The 17,883-nt window shown below is 47.2% G+C and overlaps 1 protein-coding gene across 1 annotated transcript in view; it reads left to right on the top strand.

The window, feature by feature from the left end:
• Nucleotides 1–17,883, top strand: part of lrp1ba (low density lipoprotein receptor-related protein 1Ba) — a 161,464-nt gene that overhangs the window by 45,349 nt on the left and 98,232 nt on the right. Inside the window, 7 exon segments of the mRNA XM_072670858.1 lie at nt 2,578–2,797; nt 2,909–3,098; nt 6,157–6,285; nt 7,680–7,820; nt 7,913–8,038; nt 13,579–13,695; nt 17,344–17,424. Coding sequence (XP_072526959.1) covers nt 2,578–2,797; nt 2,909–3,098; nt 6,157–6,285; nt 7,680–7,820; nt 7,913–8,038; nt 13,579–13,695; nt 17,344–17,424 — 1,004 coding nt within the window.

The raw sequence follows: 17,883 nt of genomic DNA on the forward strand, positions 1-17,883 counted from the left end.
TGACTAATATCTCCTATTCTAGTGTATAGGAGTGTTTATTGAGGTGTTTATAGACTATCTCCTATTCTAGTGTATAGGAGTGTTTATTGAGGTGTTTATAGACTAATATCTCCTATTCTAGTGTATAGGAGTGTTTATTGAGGTGTTTATAGACTAATATCTCCTATTCTAGTGTATGAGTGTTTATTGAGGTGTGTATGACTAATATCTCCTATTCTAGTGTATAGGAGTGTTTATTGAGGTGTGTATGGGCTAATATCTCCTATTCTAGTGTATAGGAGTGTTTATTGAGGGTGTTTAAGGACTAATATCTCCTATTCTAGTGTATAGGAGTGTTTATTGAGGTGTTTATAGACTAATATCTCCTATTCTAGTGTATAGGAGTGTTTATTGAGGTGTTTATAGACTAATATCTCCTATTCTAGTGTATGAGTGTTTATTGAGGTGTGTATGGACTAATATCTCCTATTCTAGTGTATAGGAGTGTTTATTGAGGTGTTTATAGACTAATATCTCCTATTCTAGTGTATAGGAGTGTTTATTGAGGTGTTTATGGACTAATATCTCCTATTCTAGTGTATAGGAGTGTTTATTGAGGTGTGTATGGACTAATATCTCCTATTCTAGTGTATAGGAGTGTTTATTGAGGTGTGTATGGACTAATATCTCCTATTCTAGTGTATAGGAGTGTTTATTGAGGGGTTTATAGACTAATATCTCCTATTCTAGTGTATAGGAGTGTTTATTGAGGTGTTTATGGACTAATATCTCTATTCTAGTGTATAGGAGTGTTTATTGAGGTGTTTATAGACTAATATCTGCTATTCTAGTGTATATGAGTGTTTATTGAGGTTTTTATGGACTAATATCTCCTATTCTAGTGTATAGGAGTGTTTATTGAGGGTGTTTATGGACTAATATCTCCTATTCTAGTGTATAGGAGTGTTTATTGAGGTATGTATGGACTAATATCTCTATTCTAGTGTATAGGAGTGTTTATTGAGGTGTTTATGGACTAATATCTCCTATTCTAGTGTATAGGAGTGTTTATTGAGGTTTTTATGGACTAATATCTCCTATTCTAGTGTATAGGAGTGTTTATTGCGGTGTTTATGGACTAATATCTCCTATTCTAATGTATAGGAGTGTTTATTGAGGTTTTTATGGACTAATATCTCCTATTCTAGTGTATAGGAGTGTTTATTGAGGGTGATTATGGACTATATCCTATTCTAGTTTATAGGAGTGTTTTTTGAGGTGTTTGTGGACTAATATCTCCTATTCTAGTGTATAGGAGTGTTTATTGCGGTGTTTATGGACTAATATCTCCTATTCTAGTGTATAGGAGTGTTTATTGAGGTTTTTATGGACTAATATCTCCTATTCTAGTGTATAGGAGTGTTTATTGAGGGTGATTATGGACTATATCCTATTCTAGTGTATAGGAGTGTTTACTGAGGTGTTTGTGGACTAATATCTCCTATTCTAGTGTATAGGAGTGTTTATTAAGGTGTTTATAGACTGATATCTCCTATTCTAGTGTATAGGAGTGTTTATTGAGGTGTGTATGGACTAATATCTCTATTCTAGTGTATAGGAGTGTTTATTGAGGTGTGTATGGACTAATATCTCCTATTCTAGTGTATAGGAGTGTTTATTGAGGTGTGTATGGACTAATATCTCTATTCTAGTGTATAGGAGTGTTTATTGAGGTGTGTATGGACTAATATCTCCTATTCTAGTGTATAGGAGTGTTTATTGAGGTGTGTATGGACTAATATCTCCTATTCTAGTGTATAGGAGTGTTTATTGAGGTGTGTATGGACTAATATCTCTATTCTAGTGTATAGGAGTGTTTATTGAGGTGTTTATGGACTAATATCTTCTATTCTAGTGTATAGGAGTGTTTATTGAGGTGTGTATGGACTAATATCTCTATTCTAGTGTATAGGAGTGTTTATTGAGGTGTTTATGGACTAATATCTTCTATTCTAGTGTATAGGAGTGTTTATTGAGGTGTGTATGGACTAATATCTCCTATTCTAGTGTATAGGAGTGTTTATTGAGGTGTGTATGGACTAATATCTCTATTCTAGTGTATAGGAGTGTTTATTGAGGTGTGTATGGACTAATATCTCTATTCTAGTGTATAGGAGTGTTTATTGAGGTGTGTATGTTTGTTTTTTGTTATCCGATATCCCCCTCTTTATTACCTCCTCCTGCTGCGTGTCACTTCCTGTGTGATGTTGGATTAGTGGTTTTGACTCTGGGTCTGAGCGCATTTGCTCTCGTTTCCGTTCCACAGCAGGAACCGTCACCCAGACACACCGAACACTGAATTATTCAACAGGTCATTAAAACAAACACACACACACACACACACAGAGAGACATAGATGGAGAGCAGTATTTTTGATGGATGCAGGACAGATCAGGTGCAGCTAAACAGATTTAAGAAGAACTGGATTCATATATGAATAAATAGATCAAAGGCAGGACGTCCAGACGGATACACTGATAATAAACGGATGAATAGACGAATGAATCGATAAGTAAACGAACCTGTCTGGTTCTGCAGCTGGATGTACTGGACGGACTGGGAGGAGGACGAGGTGAACGACAGCAGGGGCCGGATAGAGAAGGCGTGGATGGACGGCTCTCACCGCCAGACCTTCATCTCCTCCGGCGTGCTGTGGCCCAACGGACTGACCGTAGACCCCTCCGGCAGCACGCTGTACTGGTGTGACGCGTATTACGACCACATTGAGAAGATCTACCTCAACGGAACCCAGAGAACCGTGAGAACACTCTTACACGGAGTCGGTGTGTTAGTGGAGGTGTGTGTTGAGTGTGTCGAGTGTGCTGACCCCCTCTCTTCCCCTCCCCTCCCCTCTCTCCTGGTCTGGAAGGTGGTCTACGACGGGAAGGAGCTGAATCACCCGTTCGGAATTGCACACCACCGGAACTTCATCTTCTGGACGGATTACATGAACGCCTCCGTTTTCCAGCTGGATCTGCTCTCTGGGAAGGTGGCGCTGCTGAGGAGGGAGAGCCCCCCGCTGTTCGGCCTGCAGGTGTACGACCCCCAGAAACAGAAAGGTAAGACACCCAGAGCCACACCTGTCCAACAGGAGCGGAGCTGAGGGACATCCTGTTGGACGGTGCTCACCTTTGGGCTTTGAAGTTATCCGGCTAACGGAGGACCCCCACTAATCACCCCCCACACACACACTATGCAGTGGTTTAATTATTTCCACACTGATTTGTTTCCCAACGCTCCGGAATTCTTTATTATTCCTTCCTCACTCAGACTTAATTAATTTATTCATTAAATAAAATTACATTCAGTTATTTATGCAAATTAACCCCTCACACACAACCTGAGAGCTAACACGCATTCCAGAGCCCTCCCACAAACAAACAAACGTCAAATGTTTGTGGACACCCCTTCCAATAAATACTCTGCATCATCCATCTTGTCTCCTGTCCTGCCTCTTGTTTGGTCCCTTGTCCCTTCACCTGTCCCATATTCTGTCCAATCGCCCATCTTATTATATGTCCGGTCTTCTGCCCTGTCCTATGTCCCATCACTTCTCCTTTCCCTGTCTCATCATCCATCTCATGTCCTGTCCTGTCTCCTGTCTGGTCCCTTGTCCCTTTCGCCTATTCCACATTCTGTCCAATTCCCTGTCTTATTATATGTCCCGTCTCTTGTCCTGTCTCTCAACTGTGTTCATATTCAGTCTCCCATCTGATCACCTGTCCCGCCTCCTGTTTGGTCCCTTGTCCCATGTTCTGTCCAATCTCCCATCTTATTAAATGCCCGGTCTCCTGCCCTGTCTCGTCATCCATCTAGTGTCCTTTGTCCCTTCGCCTATTTCACATTCTGTCCAATTCCCTGTCTTATTATATGTCCTGTCTCTCAACTGTGTTCATATTCAGTCTCCCATCCAATCACCTGTCCCGCCTCCTGTTTGGTCCCTTGTCCCATGTTCTGTCCAATCTCCCATCTTATTAAATGCCCGGTCACCTGCCCTGTCTCATCATCCATCTCGTGTCCTTTGTCCCTTCGCCTATTCCACATTCTGTCCAATCCCCCGTCTTATTATATATCCTGTCTCTTGTCCTATCCATCAACGGTGTTCATATTTAGTCTCCCATCTGATCACCTGTCCAGTCACCGGTCCTTTCATCCTGATTCTGGACCTCCATTCCACCACCCATCCCATCTCCTGTATTCATGGATATCCCTTGGTCTGTCCAGTCCCGTAGGAAAGCCTCTGGCGAGGGGGGGGGGGGGTCGTTCTGTGCAGATTGGTGGAGTTTCAGTGAAAGCATCAGAAATAATTCATCTGAAATGACAGCAGCTCCTGTCGTCCCCTACGTCTTAAACAAACACTTTTCTCCTCCACTCTCGCCTGCCGCCGAAACATGAAACACAGTCTGCCGCCTTTTATCTCCAATTCCATTACCTCCAGCTTCAGAATGAAATATAGATCTGTTCGTATAAAATCGACTTCTTTATGCTGTTTGAGTTGATGTAATTCAATACCATTACAGAGAGACAGGGGGGGAGAGAGACATACAGAGAGAGGGAGAGCGAGGGAGCGAGGGTGAATATTAGCCTATTACTCACTCTCTCATTATTTATGAAGCTACAATCAGGAGCCTGTGATACAGGAATCGATCGCCGTGTTTTTGGCCGGCTGGGCTTGCCGTAGACACCCTGTTTTACATTCCTCGCTGCTGCCTGGAAAGATTTCCAACAGCCGCTCCCCATCCAGTACTCCGGTTTTCCCAAGCTCGTTCTGTTTCCTCCCGTTAGAGGGAAAGCATCACATTTCCAAGTTTTGCCTTCTTACCCTGCATGGATTTTATCAGCCGGGATAACAGGAGCAGGCGTTTCCGATAAAATGGCCAGTGATGAAGTGGCACTAGAGCAGGCGTTTCCAATATAGTGGCCAGTGATGAAGCGGCACAAGAGCACACGTTTCCGATAAAGTGGCCAGAGGTGAATCAAAAGGCAAGGCGTTTCCAATAAAGTGGCCAGTGATGAAGAAGCACAAGAGCATGTGTTTCCGATAAAGTGGCCAGTGCTGAAGCAGCACAAGAGCAGGCGTTTCCGATAAAGAGGCCAATGATGAAGCAGCACAAGAGTAGGTGTTTCCGATAAAGTGGCCAGTGACGAATAAAGCACAAGAGCAGGCGTTTCCGATAAAGTGGCCAGTGACGAAGCAGCACAAGAGTAAGTGTTTCCGATAAAGTGGCCAGTGAGAAAGCACGAAAGCAGGCGTTTCTAATAAAGTGGCCAGCATGTCGGTAACTGAACCAGACAGGGCAGTAGATCCTGTCGGGAGGGCTGGTTTTCTCCGGCCCGGATAGCTGCGATGTGTTGAAGCCCTGCAGCTGGGCTGTACTGTACTGCTCGGCCAGTCACAGGGAGGCGTGTGTGGCTGGCCTCTGGAGAGGTCAGTCTTAGTGTGTGCTTATTATGAAAACCCATCACCACACGTTCCAAGGCTGGAGGCTGGAGATGGGACTCTGCGGTCTCTGCGCTGTGTTGATCGTGCTGCTCCTCCTGCTTGTGTGCGGACGGTCATCACAGCGGTCAGTGAAACGGCCGCTTTGCCTTAATTCCGGTTTTCTTCTCGGATAAACTGCCGCTCGTCCTCCCGGGTGCAGATGCGGCTGATTGAAGCCGTTTCAGCTGGCCACAGCCGGCCTCGCTAACGTCCTGCTGCTGATCAAATGTCTCCGGGTGCCAACACAAGCCTTCACTCGCTGATCCACTCTCTCACTCGCGGGTCGGCGCTCTCCGTACACTCTGGGACGAGTGGCTGGCGTGAGGTCGGTTGGGGTCGGGTGTAGCGGAAGGCCTGCTCTCTCAGTACCACGGTGCTAATAGTGCTGCTGTAGTCCCACTTTACTGGAAACCCCTGCCTTGTAGCTTCACCTAGTTGGCCAGTGGTGAAGCTGCACAAGAGTAGGTGTTTCCAATAAAGTGGCCAGTGATGAAGCAGCACTAGAGTAGTCATTTCCAATAAAGTGGCCGGTGATGAAGCACGGTATCGATCATCGGTAACGGAACCCGTGTGTGTGTGTGTCTCTCTCTCTCTCTCTCTCTCTCCCTCTCTCTCTCCCTCTCCCTCTCTCTAAGGGGCTAACGCCTGCTCTGTGGATCGTGGAGGGTGCGGCCTGGCTGCTCTGTGTCTGGCCGTACCTGGCGGTCGGGTGTGTGCGTGTGCAGACGGGCAGCACTTGCTGAAGGACAACCTCACCTGTTCAGGTAAACCAGTGGAGCAGTCCAGCAGTACCCCTTTACGGTACTGGATAGAACCCGGTCCTCACTGATCGAGAGGAGTAGAAGGGAAGGTGTGGACAGAACAGATACATCTGGCTGTTCCTGGAGTGGGGGGGAGGACGGGGGCACTGGAGGGTCACTGTAAGGAGGAGGTGATTGAGAAATGAGGTTAGAATGTGTGTGTGTGTGTGTGTGTGTGTGTGTGTGTGTGTGTGTGTGTGTGAGAGAGAGAGCAAGCAGAAAGAAGTCGTAGGATTAGGGCGGATCAATACCGACAGCGGCGTTCCTGCTCCACGCAGCCTGATCAATACCGCAGCTGATCAATGGGAATATGCCAGCTGATCAGATATGTTTACACAGCTCTGAATAACTGGATCGATCCAGATTTCACAACAAGATAGAAATGTGTGTCTTTGCGTACACACACACACAGATCAAAGTATTTTATGTTTATATTATTAATCCAATATCCTATAAATCCAGTCTTGACTTTTATAAATGTTAATAAATACATAACATTTAGATTTAGATTAATATTACTTATTAATACTATAAATATTTTATTTTAATGATTTTAATACAAATTATTTTATATGTATATATTAATATCAAAATATAAAATAAGTATTGTAAGAAATAACTCAATATACATATTTTTAACAATAGAAATTAAATATTAATATTAAATATGTCAAACAATATAATAAAATATAAAACACTCATCAGAACATCTCAATATTACAATTATAAACACTACTTACAACATTTTAAAAGTTTATGGGTTATATTAATATGAAAAAAATAATATATAAACTATTAAAATGGAATGTAATTATTGTAAATTATAAATATATATATAATAGAATTCTAAAGTTAAGATATCAGTTTTTTACATTTATTGTATTTTTTTTATATTATATTATTTATTTGTATTATTTTAATATATATAAAGTTATATTTTTTATTTTATTTTTTTACTGACATTTATTATTAGTTTTAGATAATAAATGTTATTAAAAATTAAAATTATAAAAATGTAAAGTCCTGAATTTTTAAAAAAAATATATATATAAGATATATATTTAAAAAATCCATAGTTCTATATTTTTTTATTTAAAAGTAAAAAGTTAAGACATTTTTTACATTTATTGTATTATTTATTATTTGTTTTTATCATTTCATTTATTATTTATATTTTTATTATAATATTATTAATTTATTAATATATATAGTTATATTTTTATTATTATTTTATTTTATGTAATTAAATGTTAAAAGTTAACATTATAAAAATGTAAAGTCCTGAATAATTGATGCGCGCGTGTGTGTGTGTGTGTGTGTAAATGAGTGTGTAAGTGACCTGTGTTTGTTCTCTGCAGCCTCCGCCGTGCTGTTGCACCCTAAGCAGTGCGGTCTGGAGGAGTTCCAGTGCCGGAATCAGCGCTGCATCCAGCTGTCCTGGCGCTGCGACGGTGACGATGACTGTTCGGACGGCAGTGATGAAGAGTCCCACCTGTGCTGTATGTGTGCGCTCACCTGAACTCCTCACTGACTCAGTCAGTCGTCTGTATGGATGCAGAATTCATTCCATTTACATTCACTTGTTTCTCAGCCAATCGCAGCTGCCCCCTCGATCAGTTCCGCTGCCAGAACGGCCGCTGCATTCCCAAAAAGTGGCTGTGTGACGGAGCCAACGACTGCGGCAACGACGAGGACGAGGCCAACCTCACCTGCTCAGGTGAGAGACACCCCCACCAACCCCAAACCCTCACCTGCTCAGGTGAGAGACACACCCCCACCCCCAAACCATCACCTGCTCAGGTGAGAGACACCCCCAAACCCAAACCATCACCTGCTCAGGTGAGAGACACCCCCAAACCCCAAACCCTCACCTGCTCAGGTGAGACACCCCCACCAACCCCAACCCCTCACCTGCTCAGGTGAGACACACACACCAACCCCAACCCCTCACCTGCTCAGGTGAGACACACACACCAACCCCAACCCCTCACCTGCTCAGGTGAGACACACACACCAACCCCAACCCCTCACCTGCTCAGGTGAGACACACAGCCCAACCCTCACCTGCTCAGGTGAGACACACAGCCCAACCCTCACCTGCTCAGGTGAAAAACAATCCCTGCACTAATAAGAAAAATGCTGCCGTCTCATTGGCTCAGGTAAGGAACACTACAGATCCCTGGAGTCCCGGCCTAGATGGTGGAATAAAAGAGCGCACGAGTGTGACAGCGCGAGAGAGAGAGAGAGAGAGAGAGCGAGAGAGAGAGACAGCGCGAGAGAGAGAGAGAGAGCGAGAGAGAGAGAGAGAGACACAGCGCGACAGAGAGAGAGCGAGAGAGAGACAGAGACAGAGAGAGAGACAGAGAGACAGAGAGAGAGAGAGAGAGAGAGAGAGAGAGAGAGAGAGAGAGCGAGAGAGAGAGACAGCGCGAGAGAGAGAGAGAGAGCGAGAGAGAGAGAGAGAGACACAGCGCGACAGAGAGAGAGCGAGAGAGAGACAGAGAGAGACAGCGCGACAGAGAGACAGAGACAGAGACAGAGAGAGAGAGAGAGAGAGAGAGAGAGAGACTCTGACTCCTCAGTATAATTTCCCTCGTTGTCTCGGGCCTGTATGTCACTCGTCCCCTCCGGTGGTAAAGCCTGCGTGTGGAAAAGCTTTATGCTTGCCAGCATAATTCATCACACACTCGCATGGCTGCGCGCACACACACACACACACACACACACACACACACACAGTTTCACATCAGTGGGTTTAAGCCTCTGAGAGACTGAGACAGTGTACAGTGTTGGGCCTCAAACAATTCCCTGTTGTCTTCGGTCCACTGCACGTCCGTCTGTCCGGCGACAGCGGCAGCTCTGGACTGGACCCGAGGCCGAGCTCAGGGGCAGGGCCAAACACCGCCGTGTCCCTCAGCTCCGATGTGTAAATCTCGGTGGGACTGACCTCAGGGCAGCGGCGGTCGGTGTTTACGCTGCTCATGCCTGTAGAGTTTACTGTCCCCCGCTGCCCCCCGCTGCCCCTCGCTGTCCCCCGCTGCCCCTCGCTGTCTGACCTGCAGGTGTTCATCGATTTCAGTTAGAGGAACCTCATCACCCGCCTCCGCCTAATCTCATCTAAATCGCAGAGAAACTGCACCACCTTACTCCACCCAGACCTCACTGAGGAACAGCATCTCCACCACCGTTCTCCACCCAGTCCTCACTGAGAAACACCACCTCCACCACTATACTCCACCCAGTCCTCACTGAGAAACACCACCTCCACCACTATACTCCACCCAGTCCCCACTGAGGAACAGCACCTCCACCATACTCCACTCAGTCCCCACTGAGGAACAGCACCTCCACCATACTCCACTCAGTCCCCACTGAGGAACAGCACCTCCACCATACTCCACCCAGTCCTCACTGAGAAACACCACCTCCACCTCCACCACTATACTCCACCCAGTCCTCACTGAGAAACACCACCTCCACCTCCACCACTATACTCCACCCAGTCCTCACTGAGAAACACCACCTCCACCACTATACTCCACCCAGTCCCCACTGAGGAACAGCACCTCCACCATACTCCACTCAGTCCCCACTGAGGAACAGCACCTCCACCATACTCCACTCAGTCCCCACTGAGGAACAGCACCTCCACCATACTCCACCCAGTCCTCACTGAGAAACACCACCTCCACCTCCACCACTATACTCCACCCAGTCCTCACTGAGAAACACCATCTCCACCTCCACCACTATACTCCACCCAGTCCCCACTGAGGAACAGCACCTCCACCATACTCCACTCAGTCCCCACTGAGGAACAGCACCTCCACCGTACTCCACCCAGTCCTCACTGAGAAACACCACCTCCACCTCCACCACTATACTCCACCCAGTCCTCACTGAGAAACACCACCTCCACCTCCACCACTATACTCCACCCAGTCCCCACTGAGGAACAGCACCTCCACCATACTCCACTCAGTCCCCACTGAGGAACAGCACCTCCACCGTACTCCACCCAGTCCTCACTGAGAAACACCACCTCCACCTCCACCACTATACTCCACCCAGTCCCCACTGAGGAACAGCACCTCCACCATACTCCACTCAGTCCCCACTGAGGAACACCACCTCCACCATACTCCACTCAGTCCCCACTCAGTCCCCACTGAGGAACAGCACCTCCACCGTACTCCACCCAGTCCTCACTGAGAAACACCACCTCCACCTCCACCACTATACTCCACCCAGTCCTCACTGAGAAACACCACCTCCACCTCCACCACTATACTCCACCCAGTCCCCACTGAGGAACAGCACCTCCACCATACTCCACTCAGTCCCCACTGAGGAACACCACCTCCACCATACTCCACTCAGTCCCCACTGAGGAACACCATCTCCACCTCCCCCACTATACTCCACCCAGTCCACATTGAGGAACACCACCACCACCACCATCATCATCATCATCATCATCATCATACTCCACCCAGTCCTCACTAAGGGAACAGCATCTCCACCACCACCATACTCCACTCAGTCCCCACTGAGGAACACCACCACCACCACCATCATACTCCACTCAGTCCCCACTGAGGAACACCACCACCACCACCATCATACTCCACCCAGTCCTCACTGAGGAACAGCATCTCCACCACCACCACCATACTCTATCCAGTCCTCACTGAGGAGCAACACCATCGCCTTACTCCAACCAGTCCTCACTGAAGCCCAGGTCATGGGTGGAGTTGCACCCCTTGGAATAATGAAATGAAAAAAGGCGGGAAAACCAAACAAAGGAGACACTCTCTCACTCCCTCACTCCCTCACTCCCTCCCTCACTCTCTGTACCGTACCGGTCACCCCTCTACAGAGGTATGACAGGGAAAGGCCGTTTCTCACAGTCTTAAATGCTGTGACCACCAGCTGTGTCTGGTTGGCACTGATTACCCCTAGGGCTTCTGGGAATTGGAGTTCCTCTGGGTAACAGTGCCTCACTGCCACCGTCGCCCTCTGCTGGTAGGCGGCAAGCACTGACCCGAAAGACTCCAAAGGAGCTCTGCCCTTTCTCAGACCATTCACCTGTGTGGTCACTCCCAGTCTCCCCACTGCCTACAACTTCCCCATGCTACAATGCTACCATGCTACCATGCTACCGTTCTACAATGCTACCATGCTACAATGCTACCAATGCTACCATGCTACAGTGCTACAATGCTACCGTTCTACAATGCTACCATGCTACAATGCTACCAATGCTACCATGCTACAGTGCTACAATGCTACCATGCTACAATGCTACCAATACTACCATGCTACAATGCTACCAATACTACCAATGCTACCATGCTAAAATGCTACCAATGCTACCAATGCTACCATGCTACAGTGCTACAATGCTACCAATGCTACCATGTTACCAATGCTACCATGTTACAATGCTACAATGCTACAGTACTACAATGCTACCATGCTACAATGTTACCAATACTACCAATACTACCATGCTACAATGCTACCAATGCTACCATGCTACAGTACTACACTGCTACCATGCTACCATGCTACAATGTTACCAATACTACCAATGCTACCATGCTACAGTACTACAATGCTACCATGCTACAGTACTACACTGCTACCATGCTACCATGCTACAATGTTACCAATACTACCAATGCTACCATGCTACAGTACTACAATGCTACCAATGCTACCATGCTACAGTACTACAATGCTACAATGCTACCAATGCTACCATGCTACAATGCTACAATGCTAGGTTAATAGTTCTTCCTCACACTCTTGGGGGGTTCTCCTCTTGAGCCTCGATTCTTTTCAGCGTGTCTTCCACATGAGGTTCTCCTTTTGAATCTTGGTTCCTCTCAATGGTTCTTTCTTGTGCTCTTAGGGAGGTTCTCCTAGTGGGCCTCAGTTCCTCTCAGTGTGTCTTCCTCGTGCTCTTAGGGAGGTTCTTCTTCTGAGTCTTGGCTCAGGTCAATAGTTCTTTCTCACACTCTTAGGGAGGTTCTCCTTTTGGGTTTTCATTCCTTTTAGAGGTTCTTTCTCATGTTCTTAGGGACGTTCTCTTTTGGATTCCTTTTAGTGGTTCCTCTGTTCTTAGGAAGGTTCTTCCTCTGAGTCTTGGCTGATGTCAATAGTTCTTCCTCATACTCTTAGGGAGGTTCTCCTTTTAAATTTTGATTCTTCCTAGTGGTTCTTCCTTGTGCTCTTAGGGACGTTCTCCTCTTGGGCCTCGATTCTTCTCAGTGTGTCTTCAACGTGCTCTCAGGGAGGTTCTCCTTTTGAGTCTTGGTTCCTCTCAGTGGTTCTTTCTCGTGCTTTTAGGGAGGTTCTTCTTCTGACTCTTGGCTCAGGTCAATAGTTCTTCCTCACACTCTTAGGGAGGTTCTCCTTTTTAATTTTGATTCTTCCTAGTGGTTCTTCCTTGTGCTTCTAGGGAGGTTCTCCTCTTAAATCTCAGTTTTAAACCTCTGTGGTTCTTCATTATGCTTTTAGAGGAGTTCTCTTTATGAGTCATAGTGGTTCTTCCTTAGAGTGGTTCTCCTTTTGGGTCTTGATTCTTCTTATGAGGTTCTCCTTTTGAGTCTTGGTTCCTCTCAGTGGTTCTTTCTCGTGCTTTTAGGGAGGTTCTTCTTCTGAGGCTTGGCTGAGGTCAATAGTTCTTTCTCACACTCTTAGGGAGGTTCTCCTTTTGGGTTTTGATTCCTTTTAGAGGTTCTTTCTCATGCTCTTAGGGACGTTCTCCTCTTGGGCCTCGATTCTTCTCAGTGTGTCTTCAACGTGCTCTCAGGGAGGTTCTCCTTTTGAGTCTTGGTTCCTCTCAGTGGTTCTTTCTCGTGTTTTTAGGGAGGTTCTTCTTCTGAGTCTTGACTGAGGTCAGTAGTTCTTCCTCACACTCTTAGGGAGGTTCTCCTTTGGGGCCTTGCTTCTTAGAGGTTCTTCCTCTTTGATTCTCATTCTCAGTCATTGATTCTTGGTTCTTTACAGAAGTTCTTCCATAAGCGAGGTTCTCCTGTTGTTGACGGTCAGCACTTTCCACACGGTTCCCACTTAAAGTGAGTCCTAAATAATTCATCGGACTGTAGGCGAAGGTGAGGTCGGGCTCTTGTGAACTCTGGAGAACCAGGAAAGGTTAACGGAGGCTCTGTTTTAGAACCGTTACAGGCGGGAGAACGGTGTGCGGGTTGTTGACCTGTTTACTTCACTGTGTTTCTGCGTGTTTTCCAGCCCAGACGTGCCAGGCTGGGCAGTTCTCCTGTCAGAACGGCCGCTGCATTCCCGAGAGCTGGCGCTGCGACCGAGACGATGATTGCGGAGATCATTCGGACGAGCCCTCGTCCTGCGGTGAGTCCGACACGCCTTCAAGGACCTTATCTCACGATCCTGCGCTAATTTCGACGGCCCACTGTTCTACGATACGGCGGGCGGCAGGTCGCTCCAGCCGGCCCTCACTTCAAACAATCGGAGATCCTGCGAAAGTCCTCCACGGGGGCATTTAATGAAAGCCGGGCAATCCTTCATTCCGGCGCTGCGGGTTCTGGGCTACGGACCCCGTTTTACATTTTTTTGCGGCCACACAAAAGCTTTATCTTTGAGCTTCGAGATGAATAAGTGTCCCGGTTATTGTGCGGAGCCGGACCCAGCGGTGCCGTGGTTCTGATGGAGGTTAACGTTCTCTCTGATGCTGAGATAAGAACCCCATTCTTCTCTGCTCTGGACCAGAAGCCCCTGAGTGGTTGCTCAGCTTGCTGCGTTGCTAGGGTATCGTTAGGCAGTTTTTCCGGTGGTTGCTGTGCTGCTGTGGTATCTCAGGTAGTCTCTGTGAGGTTGCTAGGTGGTTGCTATGCTGTTTCAGGTAGTCTCTATGAGGTTGCTAGGCAGTTGCTATGCTTTTCCAAGTGGCTGTTATGCTGTTGTTGAGTGGTTGCTATGGTATTTCAAATAGAGGTCGCTAAATTTTGCTTTTTGTAGTTCAAAATGGTTGCTATGCTGTTGCAAAGCGGTTGCTAAGGTATTCCGGGTAGTCTCTATATGGATGTTAGCTGGTTGCTTTGCTGTTCCAAGTGGTTGCTATTCTGTTGCTGAGTGGTTGCTATGGTGTCCTGGGTAGTCTCTATGAGGTTGCTAGGCAGTTGCTTTGTTATTCCAAGTGGTTGCTATGCTGTTGCTGAGTGGTTGCTAAGGTACTCCAAATGGAATTGCATAGCTAAGGTTGCTTTTTTTGTAGTGCCAAGAGGTTGTTATGCTGTTGCTGAGTGGTTGCTATGGTATCCCTGGTAGTTGCTAGGTGGTTGCTTTGCTGTTCCAAATGGCCGTTATGCTGTTGCTTAGTAGATGCTTTGGTATACCAGCTAGGCAGTTGCTATGCAATTCCAAATGTTGCTTTTGGTAAGTGGTTGCTGGGTAGTCTCTATGAGGTTGCTAGGTGTTTGTTATGCAATTCCAAATGCTGCTTTTTGTAGTTCCAAGTGGTTGCTATGCTGTTGCAAAGTGGGTTGCTATGGTGGCCCAGGTAGTCTCTACGAACTTTTTAGGTGGTTGCTTTGCTGTTCCAAGTGGTATTTGCTTAGATGTTGCCTTGGTATCCCAGCTAGGCAGTTGCTAGGCAATTCCAAATGTTGCTTTTGCTAAGTGGTTGCTGTGGTATCCCAGGAAGTCTCCACAGGGTTTGCTAGGTGGTTGCTATGCTGTTTCCAAATGGTTGCAATAGTATCCCTGGTGGTCCCTATGGGTTTGCTAGGTGGTTGCGTTGCTGTTCCAAGCGGTCGCAGTGGTTTCATAGGTATTCGGTATAGGGTTGCCAGGCTAGTGTTGCAGTGGTATCCCATATAGTCTCTATGAGGTGATGAGATGATGTCAATAGGCACAGCCAATCAGAACAGACCACCTAAACACCCAGGTGGCCTCATGACCTTCTGAAGCGCTAGCAATCGTCTAGTAACACCAGAGCAACCACTTTTTAAAGGTCATGTGTGAAGTCTAAGCAGGTCAGGAGTCCTGCCAAGTCCCCAGCGATGACACAAGTGGTCTAGTTCTCTCTGGGTGGGTAGGATGACCCCCTCTTACTCCCGGATGATGTAACAGAGACCCGTGGAGCTCCGGCGTCGACAGCAGACGACCCCTCAGTCTTCAGATGCTATCTGCAACAGTTTCCACGGTTGTGTTCTTCAGACGTTGTGCCAACGTCCTCCCCCACACAGGAGCTCGCGAGTAATTAAAGTCCTGCTTGGCTTCCTTGAATCACAGCCAGCGTCGGTAAGCCTTTTTTTTTCGGCTGCAGGAGAGTCTGCGGACTTTCCATCTGAGAAGACTCAGCCTGGTTCCGGCTCTCCTGAGCCTCGGTTGCTCCTCAGCCTTTACTCGTCGTCTCTACTTTAAAAGCACCTTCATTAATTCTGGCACGTGTTTCAGTTTCCAATTCCCCTAAGCCCAGACGAGCGTGCCGTCGGTTAGTTTCCGGACGGCGTTCCTGTTTCGCAGGAGATAAGGAGGAGGTGGCAAAGTTCAGCGAGGAGCCCAACAGCCGTGTTTGTTTTTGAGGGAGAAGGAAAGTTTGCTGGTTGAGGATTTAATCGAAAGCTTTAAACACTGCAGTTAATTACATCTACAGCAGCGTGATTAGCGGCAGGAAACTCAGGATGAGGACAGTGTGTGTGTGGTGGGGGTGGTGGGGTGGTGGGGGTGTAGGCAGGCCTGTGTTTAGGCACTTTTTAAGGTGCACTCATTTTTTACACTGCTGTTAAAATGCACGTATGATAAAACAGGACGTTCCTGACCATGCCCGATCCCAAGCTGCTCAGCACCACCAGAACCACCTGGGAGCAGTGGAGTCACCATAGGGATGGGGTCGGCCCGATGAAGCTCTGCCTGTTTGGAAAGCACTGGGATGATGGAGCTCCGGTAAGATGTGCTGGAGTCATGAGACTTGAGTTGGACGGATGAACTCCTTTGATGTCAGTTGGTCGGTTGGTGTGATGAAGCTCCAAAGAACTTGTTGAGAAAGGGGTTGGGTTTGATGGAGCTCTGTTGGGATGTGTTGGAGGGATGGAGCTACTGTAGGATGCAGTGATGTCGTCGGGGCTTCACTGAACTCCGTTGGTATGAGCTGAAGTCATGGGGCTTCATTGATCTCCTTTGAGATCAGTTGGAGTAGTGAGGCTCTATTGAACACCTCCGGGATCAGTTGGAGGAATGAGGCTCTATTGAACACCTCCGGGATCAGTTGGAGTAGTGAGGCTCTATTGAACACCTCCGGGATCAGTTGGAGTAGTGAGGCTCTATTGAACACCTCTGGGATCAGTTGGAGTAGTGAGGCTCTATTGAACACCTCCGGGATCAGTTGGAGGAATGAGGCTCTATTGAACACCTCCGGGATCAGTTGGAGTAGTGAGGCTCTATTGAACACCTCCGGGATCAGTTGGAGTAGTGAGGCTCTATTGAACACCTCCGGGATCAGTTGGAGTAGTGAGGCTCTATTGAACACCTCTGGGATCAGTTGGAGGAATGAGGCTCTATTGAACACCTCCGGGATCAGTTGGAGTAGTGAGGCTCTATTGAACACCTCCGGGATCAGTTGGAGGAATGAGGCTCTATTGAACACCTCCGGGATCAGTTGGAGTAGTGAGGCTCTATTGAACACCTCTGGGATCAGTTGGAGTAGTGAGGCTCTATTGAACACCTCCGGGATCAGTTGGAGGAATGAGGCTCTATTAAACACCTCCGGGATCAGTTGGAGGAATGAGGCTCTATTGAACTCCTCCGGGATCAGTTGGACGAATGAGTCTAGCTTTAGTTGGAGTACTGAAGCCCCTGCTGAACTCTTCTGGGATGAGTTGGAGGGATGGAGCTCCAGACCTTTTCAGCGAATAGCAGTATCTGACTCTCTTGATATCAGGTGTCCGAATACTTCTGGAAGGTGTGTCTGCTGTTCTACCGCTGCCTCCACGCTCTGTTATTGGCTGATCTTCTACTCCCTGTTCTTGTTTTCCACAGATTTCCCGACCTGTGCTCCTCTCACACAGTTCAGCTGCTCCAACGGAAGATGCATCAGCAGCAAGTGGCGCTGTGACTCCGGTGAGGCTAATCAGGGTCCTGCCTCAATCAGGGTCCTGCCTCAATTAAAGCCTTAACAAATTTGTGCCCCAGTCATGGTCCTGCCTAATCAGGGTCCTGCCTCAATCAGGGTACTGCATCAGTCTGGTTCCTGCCTAGTCAGAGTTCTTGCTGAATCAGGGTTTTATTCCAAAAAGGGCCCTGGGCCAGAGTCCTGCCTCAGTCAGGGTCTTGCTCCGATCAAGGTCCTGCCTCAATCAGCGTTCTGACTCAGTCAGGGCTTCAATTCCAGCCTTATCCTGATCCAAACAAATTCTTGCCCCAGTCATTGTCCTGCCTCCCTTAGTCAGAGTTCCCAAATCAGGGTCCAAAAAGGGCCCTGGTCCAGAGTCCTGTCCCATTCGAAGTCTAACCATAAACAGGACCCTGGTCCAATCAGAGTCCTGTCCCATTCGAAGTCCAACCATAAACAGGACCCTG

Source organism: Salminus brasiliensis, chromosome 25, assembly GCF_030463535.1.
Source record: "Salminus brasiliensis chromosome 25, fSalBra1.hap2, whole genome shotgun sequence".
In the NCBI taxonomy this organism is placed as follows: Eukaryota; Metazoa; Chordata; class Actinopteri; order Characiformes; family Bryconidae; genus Salminus; species Salminus brasiliensis.